This window comes from Pelmatolapia mariae, linkage group LG7 (assembly GCF_036321145.2).
Source record: "Pelmatolapia mariae isolate MD_Pm_ZW linkage group LG7, Pm_UMD_F_2, whole genome shotgun sequence".
Taxonomy (NCBI): Eukaryota; Metazoa; Chordata; class Actinopteri; order Cichliformes; family Cichlidae; genus Pelmatolapia; species Pelmatolapia mariae.
The window spans coordinates 37060914-37071111 of NC_086233.1; the positions used below are offsets into that span (position 1 = coordinate 37060914).

The 10198-nt window shown below is 44.3% G+C and overlaps 1 protein-coding gene across 4 annotated transcripts; it reads right to left on the minus strand.

Annotated features, from left to right (window-relative positions):
* Positions 1–1095: 1095 nt before the first annotated feature.
* On the minus strand, positions 1096–9306 carry slc31a1 (solute carrier family 31 member 1). 4 transcript variants are annotated; one of them, XM_063478955.1, is made up of 6 exons: positions 9137–9306; positions 6678–6716; positions 3938–4053; positions 3777–3849; positions 3208–3376; positions 1096–2322 (listed from the first exon to the last, which is right to left on the minus strand). In XM_063478955.1, the coding sequence occupies exons 3-6, from the start codon at positions 4049–4051 to the stop codon at positions 2121–2123; spliced, it is 558 nt and encodes a 185-aa protein (XP_063335025.1). In that variant the 5' UTR covers positions 4052–4053; positions 6678–6716; positions 9137–9306; the 3' UTR covers positions 1096–2120. The 4 variants fall into 4 exon arrangements, with proteins under 4 accessions (XP_063335025.1, XP_063335022.1, XP_063335024.1 ...); XM_063478952.1 differs by having other exon boundaries at positions 3938–4056; XM_063478954.1 differs by lacking the exon at positions 6678–6716.
* Positions 9307–10198: the final 892 nt, after the last annotated feature.

Sequence of the window (10198 nt, forward strand, 5' to 3'; positions counted from 1 at the left end):
GTCAGAGAGCCACATGTGGCTTTAGAGCCGCAGGTTGAAGACCCCTGGCCTAGGTGCTGTGGAATATTCAATTTTCTACATGTAGGTGGCAACCTATGAAAGCAAACACTTTATTTTTTCTGAGACAGCTACATTAATTATAATGAACATATATAATTCAAAACAAAATCATAGAGACAAACTGGGTATGTACAAAATAATAATAATTTAGGTATACATGAATCACTTCACATGAAACTCAGTTTTCCACAGAAAAAAATAAAAACTTTAGCCTACCTTGTGTACGTTTCTGCACTGGTAACAAAAGAAATATCGACCTTTCCGCTGACTAAATTGTGCTACTAAAGCGTAAACTAATAAAACTTAATATGCAGCAAGCCTAAGAAAAGTGGACAGTCTTCTATAAAAGTGCAAAACTCCACAGCTGCTGAAACTCACTGCCACAGACACTGGTGTTTTACAGCGTAGGCCGTAAGAATTAAAATCGTTATATCTCAGAAACCGTAGCAGCACAAACGCTAATTTTACCTGCACAAATCTGCACAAACGTAGCACTAACCACTCCGCCTATTTGCCTTTATGTTTCAAGTGGGTGGGGGGTCAGCTTCACTCTGCTATATTTCCATGGCATGTGTGACATCAATGGGAAATGTTTTTCATGCACTTTCCACCAGTGGAAATCAGCGGATCATCTTCTCCATCTACGACCTCCTCGCTGAGATAATAGTCCATTTCTATCTGTGCCTTCTCCTCCGGTGTGCAATTTGGCAATTCATTTGTCCATGTTTGGACTTCTTCTGTGTTCTAAACACGCAAATCAGTCTGTGCATGATTTCACTGCTCCTCCCATCAAAAAGTTTGCGCAAGCAGAATATATCACCTATTGTCGGTTATTGGTCTGACGATTGTCGGTTGGAAATTTATTTATTTATTTATTTTTTAACATATAACCCAACCTAATACAGACACACACACACACACAAATAGTACCAGATTATGTGACAGCCACAAAAGAGGAAAAAAAACAAACAAACCCAGAAACTCTTGTGTGAACCTCCTGGAGGGCAACATGCTGCTGCACAAAGACAACAAAGACAAGTTTCTACTTAAACTTTATTCAGTTTTTTACTGATTCCAGCATTTAAAACACGATCACATAAAACAGTTTCCTTCACAGGGTTCACGTCATAAAACACAAGACGAGATCACACCAGCTGGTCCCACACAGCCTCAGGCAGTGCACCAGACGTAAGTGCACACGCTAAAAAGCCTGTGACCAAAATTATGTCCACATACTTTTTGCTGGAGTTGGACTTTAAATCCAGCAACTGACCTGTTCCTGCGATCTCATTGGTCCAGAATATAAACTCCACCCTCCTCAGTGTGAACCATCAAAAATAAAGTAATCACAACAGTAGAGACGTTCCTATGTCATCATCAGCACATGTGGCAAGTGCTAAGATGTCGATTTCAAGTGAAGTGAAACGAGCCGAGGCTCCGACCCCACCTTCGGTCAGCAGTAAGGCAGCAGGTGGCAGCGGCGTTAAGGCCGACGGTGACTCAACTGGCCAAACAGATCATGATGCTTCAATTTAAAACAAAGTCAGGTGACGGCTTCTGACAAAAACAAAAGCTAAAATTTCATTTGATCAACATCGAGCTCTGACTGGCTGATTCAGATAATAATAATAATAATAATAATAATAATAATGTTCTAAATATCTTAAAACGTAAACAGGAAGTAAAATTGAACCAAAAGAAAAAGCTTTTGATTTGCTCTGTACATACAACCAATCAAAACAGCTCCTAATCAATCAATTCCTAGTAGTCAAAGAACTGATTACATCCTGCCTTCTGATTGGTGGCCCTGCTAATGAGCTGCTAACGATGCTAAGCTAACAAAAAGGGGAAAAAAAAGTGAATTGGCCAATCAGAAGACAACTAGCTTGTCGTTTGTTGCCAACTACAGTATAATGTGACGTTACCATTTTTACCAGGTAATGCTGTAATTTAGTGTGTCGTGCTAATCAGCTAACTTGGTGTTTAGTTCTATTAGCACACAGGCCAGCATGCTAATACTGAGTGTTAGCGAGCATTCATAGTGCTAAATAGCATGAATGCTAATGGCAGTGTTCTGTGATGTCAACAACCACCGCCTTTCTCCAACTAAACAGGAAGTAGCCCATGCCAGCACCAGCTGCCACAGCAATACAGAGGTAACCGTTGTAGGTCATGAAGACGAGCATCAGGAAGTAGCTGACGACCACCTGGATGATGTGCAGCAGGGTCTGTAGGAAGTGGGCGGGGCTCAGCATGCGCTGCCTGAAAGGTCAAGAGATAAGACTTAGCATTAGCATCAGCATGCTAAATAATATTACCCTTCAATACTTGTAGCCCTGTTAGCATTAGTATTGCTTTTGCTTATAGCACTTAACATATTATAATAAGCTTAGAGTTAACATGGAACCTGATGACTGAAACATCTTTGGATTGCTAAAAGTATCCCAAGCTAAAATTGTGTACATTACCATGGATTAGTGTTAGCAGTTAGCATCGGCAGTAATAAAGTTAACATGTTTTAAAGTTAACATCATGCACAAATGACAGTGACCAAAGTCTTATGGTGACTTACGGTGTTTAATGTTCGGTTTCACAAGGACAAAACATGTATTTATTTGTAAGAATTAGCCCACCACTAGCTTTAGCCTGTCCAGAATCAGAACTAGAATTATTACAGTTAGCATCATCAGCTTCCCAGTGTCACAGAGCAAGACACCACATGCAGGCAGGAAGTCCTCCACCACTGTTAACCCTTTAACATCTACCTGCATATGATTAGATTAACATTAGCATTTGATTCAACTAAACCATTAGCAGGTGTAGGACTTCCTGTGTGAGAACCTGCAATTAGAAGCTACATAGAAGTCTGAACAGCCTGATCAAAGCAGACAGACAGACAGACCCAGGACAAGAACCTGAACCAGGACAAGAACCTGAACCAAAACCAGAACCCGAACCCATTTACCTGGGAAATAATTCCACGAAGCGGGAGTTACTCATGACAGGAGGCACCGCCCCCTCCAAATGGTGGCTGCCAATCAGTAAAAATGAGTGTTTACCATGAGGTAAATGACTAGGAATTCTGAGAGGCCGACGCCTCCTACTCCTCCTTCATCTCCTGTTTAACGGTTACCGTTAGCAACGTACCCAACCGTTTTGTGCGTCTCCATCAGCACTGTCCCATCAGCCCCAGGGAGTGGCATGGAGTTGTAACGGACGTTGACCTGACTGCGACGCAGAAGAACCTCACGGCCAATCTTCAACCCCTCGTACAGGGCGGCCAATAGGAAGACACCAATACATGCCCCCACCATCTCTGATTACGTCAAAGGAAGAGGGGGCGGAGTTAACTAACAGTTAACAGATCCAGTTATAAAAAACACGTTCAAAATTCATACTGCAAGCAAAATTTTTAAAAGTCTAAATTTAATCATAATCTACATAAAATGAAAAATCTGAAAAACTAAAAGTATTCAATTTAGTACAAAACACATTTTCTATACATAACCTAAAGCTATACAGATATAACTACAAATGTAAATATAAGAATATTAAAATCATTATAAATTATAAAATAAGAACAAAATAAGAACACAAAAAGAATTTAAAAAATCTTCAAGTTTATTAAAACATTTAAAATTGTTATTTGCAAACGGCATTAAATCTCAGAGGAAATAAAGGATCTTAGCCACAAATGTGCCGGTGACATCACTCACCTCCAGGTGAGTTGATGAGCAGACCGGTGAACAGCAGCTCCACATTATTGTAGCCGAAGTAAAATGTCATCATCTAGTTAACGACAGCATGACATCACACAGAGACCTTTCACTGCATCATCTATGACCTGTTGTTAGCAGTGATAAGCCCCACTTCTTACCATCATGTGACCTCCATGGTTCCCTTCCCCTCCTCCTCCAGAGCCGTGGTCGTGCTCTGAGCTGGTGGGCGGGGCCATGGTGCTGTGATTCATGTGGTGACCTTTGTGATCCATGGCTGCTGTGAGACGAGACAAGAACCATCACCATCATCACGACCACCACCACCACGCTCTTTGGACTATAGCTCCCACAATGCTTTGGAAGCAGGAACATTTAGTGAACATTTCAAAATTAAAGCATCTGAACTCTGTGTGAGCAGACCAAATCACGATATCAGTCGCCTTTGTTTCGTAGGCATGATTGAAACCACTGCAGCGCGGTACCTGTAACTTCTACAGCATGCTATGATAAAATATTATGGTCAACGGTATAGAAATAGCTCTTCTGGTCGGATCAGGATATTGATCACTGATCTGATTGGCTATGAAATTATCGGGAAGAAGTGGTGACTGTAAAGCTGAATATACACTGTTCATGTGACTGAGTCACATGCTCGTGGTTACCACAAACTGTATATAAAAGATAGATGTCAATGTGATATCACCCGTCCCGTTTTAGCTTTTAGGCACTAAGTGAGGGTGCTGCTTGCTCCTCCTACAGCCATCTGTCATTCACCTGTAGCCCCACCCCCAGAATCCTGCCCTGCTGCCTTATTGGAGTGTATTTGAGAGAATATTTGAAAGTCCTTGTTTGAAATGAAACGAATTATGGTTTCTTGTTGTGACGCAGTCAAGGTGCGTATGTCGTCTTTGAAATCCTCTCAGGTGTGGCAGTTACGCAGGCTCTCATGATGAGGCCGCTGCATCTGTAGACCGACCTGCCTTCTGTAGATCCGTTGCAGCCTGTTTTACCATCGCCTTTGCAAACCTCTGCATAAGAAATGAGCGATGTGTATCTATGGAAAAGACCCGCCGAGACTGCTTCGTGGCATGTCAGCACTGCAGCTGCCGCCAGTGGGGCATCAGGTTTAAGCCACCCTCACCAGCCTCAGAGCGAGCTGATGATCTTCCTCAATGCCAACTCCTCCTCTCCAGCTGAGCGTCATCATCACCCTCTGCTGCGACAGGTTAGCATCCATGCACAGCAACACCTGAGCTCACCTGTGCGGTTAAAATAAAGCTAAAGCAGCTGCTCTCCTACCTGTTCTTCCTCAGCGATCCTTGCTCGTCCATGCACAGACACCAACTGACCACTGGTGACATCACCACAGCACATCAGTTTGCCAACAGCTGTAACTGCAGCAACAGCCTGATGTCACAGAACAGGCGCCCTCACTGTAATCCGATTGGCCGTGAGGCCCCGAGGCTAAGGAAAGCAAAACCGGCCAGTCGGAACACTCTGAGCTGGCGTCTGCCATCAGCCAATTAGATTACAGCATCGTTAACATTAAGGGGAAGGTTGGTAATCGCCGTCGGCAACCATTAAACCCCAAGTCATGTTTGGGCAGACCGCCTCCTCTCTCTCTATTCAGTGCCTCTGTCTCTCGCCCTCTCTCTGACATTAGTTTTGGTTCATTTTAGTTTTTTCCACTCTGTTTTTTTTTTTGTTGTTGTTGTTTTATATTTTATTTATTTTTAAATGATCTTTTATTTTCAGCTGTAGTGGAAGAATTTCAGCTCTGGGATCAATAAAGTTTATCTTATGTGACCTTTATCACTGATCAGCTGCAGTTTGGTGTCAATAAAGTTTATCTGATGAGTGAAGAAGCGTGCACCTGTGCACATGTAACAGCTGAACGTAGAGCACGTATGAACAAATCAAACACAATCTCTGTCACGATTCTATGGGAACCCAGAAATCTCACTTCCTCTTCTGTTGTTGTTCTTCCCGCATGAACTCGTCTGGACGCCTCACATGATTCCCGTGGCGTTCTCTGCACAAACAGGAAGTGGGGCACATTTTCTTGGTTCACGGATGCAAAGTCCCACTGACATACTCCAAAGCTGAGGAAGTCAGATCAGACATGAAACATGTGTGTTTGGACACAGCGAAACTCCTGCTTCCTGATGATGTCATCACCTGTGATATCTGTCCAGAATAAACGTCCACAGAAGCACGGTGAGGGCACGGAGGACACCGCGCAGCGTTTCAAGTTCACACAAAAAAGAAACAGGATGGGACGAGGAGACGCCCTTTTCATCTGAGACGTTTGCAGAGGAGGCGGAGCTTCTCAGCTTTTCCGACAGCAGACCATCCGTCAGCCAATCATGCCATTCTCTGTTACCTCTGACTGAAAGGCCTGCAGCACCGCATCAATCAGAACTTTTCATGACTCAAACTGATCAATAATCAATAATGCACAGCAGCGGTCTGAACGTCAGTTTTCACTCTGAACAAAATGGGCACTTCCTGTGACATCAATTCAGTATTAAGTTAATTTATTTAGCGCCAAATCACAGCAAGCACTTGGCAACAGCGGGAAAGAAAAACTCCCTTTTAACAGGAAGAAACCTTGGTCAGCACCAGGCTCAGTGAGGGGTGGCCATCTGCCGCAAGGGGAGAAAGACTTCATGCTTCAGCGTGGCGACAGGAAAGGTCAGGTGTCTCACTTCAAACACCAGCAGGTCGACTGCTCTGCGTTCCCCTGTGTGACCATCAGTGCAGGTGCAACCACACAGGATGTTACGCCTTTCACACATTTCAAAATAAAACTAACTCAATTCTTCATCTTCACCTGCTGGTTTCACTGTGAATCCTGTGCTCTGATTGGCTGATCTCAATTTATTTAAAAATTCTTACCTGCAGGACAAAGTGACGGGTGATCGAGCTCTGAAGAAACTGAAACAGCGAGAGAGACACAGAGACTTTAACAGCAGATAAAAGCTGATTACACGACAACCTCCAGCCAGTCATAGGCTGGCTCCACCATCAGACAGCCAATCAGCTTTGAGCAGGCTGAACTCTGACTGCTTCATTGTTTCTCTCTCTGTGTCTCTCTCACACACGCATGCACGCACGCACAGCAGGAACCTTGATGAACCTGGATCCAGGTGAGAGGTGGATCACCTGTCTGAGGGTTCAGGGTGGGGCCTTACAGGATTGAACATCTCTGATTGTATTAAAATACATTAAAGAATTCAACCAAACTTAATGAATGTGATTCAAGGGGCATCTTGAATCGAATGTGAATCAATAATCAAGCCGGCCTGAACTTGGCCCTTGGGTCACGAATTTCCTCACTGCTGCAGCAGACCTCCAGTCAATCATTCACACCCTGCTCAGCTTTGACCCCAGCAGTCACATAACACTTTTATTTCAGTTCACATAGTTCAGGAGGTCCTACAGAAAAAGAACCCGAGCATGGCGGGTTCATGCCAAAAAGGTGTGACTTTATGGAGGTCAAAGGTCACACAGCAAGAATCAGACAGATGAGGTTAGAGTCAGCTGGCAGGTAAAACGACAACAACCTCCAAAACACCTGATCAGAAGAAATCAATCATCATAACCAACACCGCTGACCCACACCTGATGGGTACATCTACTGACTCACAGTGTGCACACAGTCAGCAGTGATCAGACATCAGGACTGCATCAATTCTGCAATCTACTGACAGGCGAGCAGGAGCTGCTGCAATACTTAGGGCAGAGATCAGAGGTTATCCCTGTGTGTGTCTTCTGCTTTGATTCCTGTAGAACACAGGTGTCAAACATAAGGCCCGGGGGCCAGAATCAGACTGGCAAAGACTCTAATCTGGCTCACTGGATGGCACTGGTATATCTGAACAATGTCTGCGTGGAGTTCAGGGATTTTGGACTTTTAACTGTATTTTCAGAAGCTTTACAGCTTTTCTGCTGGTAAAGAGCTCCTCCCGCTCTCATTCACGCGACACCACAGCAAATACATAACAGAAAAACAACTGAATGACAGAAAAGTCCTTCTGTCAGAGCCACAAGAAAACAACAGTAAAGGAAAATCTTCAGTTATGTAATTACAGGAGGATCTGTGTAATAAGCTACCAGAACCAGAACTTTCTCTGTATTTTACACATTTATTAATTTATCCTGGAAGATTTCATGTCATTATCTTTATCAGCAGCATTGTGTTATTATATTTAAAAATGATACATCCTGTTGAACATGCACTCCTTTTCTCACATTCACTGAGATCAAATGTGATGTTGGACCTCTTCACACCAAAGCTTCTCTGGTTTAAGATCAAAGCTACCAGCATGGAGTCTGACAGGCTACAGAACTTCCCTGACCTCTTGAAACTGCGTGTGTGAGTGTGTGTGTGTGTGCGCGCACATATGCTTGTGTGTGTGACAGAAACAAAGAGAGAGTGTGTGTATGTTCCCAGCATAACTCTGAGCAACCGGTTCTACAGTCGTGTGTGTACATGTTTTGACATCTTTGTGAGGACAGAAAATTGGACAAAATGCCTGTGAAGCTCAAAATGTGGTTTTAGTGTCAGGGTTACAATTGGGTTATGGTTAGGTTTAGGCTGAGGGTTAGGATTAAGCATTCATTTAGATGGTTAGGGAAAGCATTATGTCAATGAGATGTACTCACGAACATATGAAAACGAGTTTGTGTGTGCGCGCGCGCGTGTTCATCACTTGAAAACACCGAGACAGTGATGTTATCTTCTTCTCTGTCGGATTATGATCCAAGTGTTTTTGTCGCGTGCAGAAGACACACAGAATCCCAAAAGGTTGATTATGTTCATCTGGACCCATCCAAGTGACATCCAGTCTCAGCTCACTGCAGGGTTCGAAAACACACACAGACACTCAGGTATGTGGGATCCCTGAGGACACCTGGCCACTTACAGCCGCAGTGTCCATGTACACGCGCGTGCACGTGGTAGACTGTAACCACCACCTGCTGTGCCGCCGCGTGTTGCCTCCGCCAATCACAGTTCGTCACCAAACTCCCTTTGAAATCTGTGGAATTCTGGAAGCAAAGCGGGCGGCCACGACAGCGGATCTGAGGGGTATTCACGTCACACAGCGGGGGGGTTCACAAGGACCTGAACTCTGAGGGGGGGGCTGCACAGAGCCGGAGTAATCACGGAAACCTCCCGTTTCCGACCCGGTTGCTGGTTCCGATCTCGGACCTGCGCGTTTACCGTTAAAGCTCACCTTTCTTAAACTGAAGTTTTTTTGCAGGGAGTCTCGTATAACCGCCAGTCATGTGCTAGCGCGTTGCAGCAGAGGTCACTGGCAGAGTTCCTGCGATTCAAACTCAGGTCAGCTCACCTGGAAAAGATCCGGAAGTTCCACCTGCTCTCTTCCTTCGTCGGCTCCGAAGCAACAAACTCAGAGGTTCCGGGAAAAAACCCAAAGAAGAAGAACCACAGAAAGAAGAAGGAGGAGGAAAAAAAGTCGCTCAGCTCAAGTTCTCACCGTCTGCCTCTGCGCCACTACACCGCCACTTCCGGCAGTGACGTCAAGACGTTTTTACGAAGCTTAGAGGAGGTTGAAGGGAAAAAAACGAATCACCAATCAGAGGGCAACTCCTGATGAGGGGGCAGAGCCTCGGAAGCCACGTCTTGGGCACGTCGTAGACTTTTTGTAATGACGAGTCAGGTGACAAACAGCAGGGCTAAAAGTGATGCCATCAAGTCACGTCACTTTATTTACACAGATTTTAACTCCATCAGAGTCCAACAATAAAACCATCAAGAACAACAATAAAAACAACAATAAAAATAATAAAAAATAAAATAATAAACAACAACAGAAACAATAAAATTATGGGGAAAAAAACGCCATAAACAACAAAAACAACAGAAAATCTTTTAAAACAAAAAAATATATAAAACCATCAAAAACAATAAAAACGACTGAAGCGCATCAGAGGACAAACCGGTGCTGTGACTGTTTGTGGCAGTCAGCAGGCAGATGTGAAGTTCTGCTCTCACAGCTGGAGCAGGAAACAGCCTGCTGCAGGTATGTGCACCTGTTCACTGAGATGAGCTCCTGTCACTGACAAAGGAGTACACCTGGAGCCTCACAGTGTCTCAGGATGACCCGATGAGGACTCAACCCTGTGCAGGATGACCTCACAGGCCGGAGCTCACTCACACAGATGGTTTCCATCAGGCTGAAGGTCCTGTTCACTGGTGATGCTTCAGTTGAATCGTGTTTGTTTACAGTCAGGGTTAAAAGGTCGTATGCAGGTAAGAATGTCATCAATTCAGTCACCATAAAAAAGCTTCAGAGAGAGGAAAACAGGAGGGTGATGACGACTGATGGAGGCAGACACCAAATGCTGCTGGGGCTTACCATTATGCACTACTCCTTCAGGAACGCAGCAAA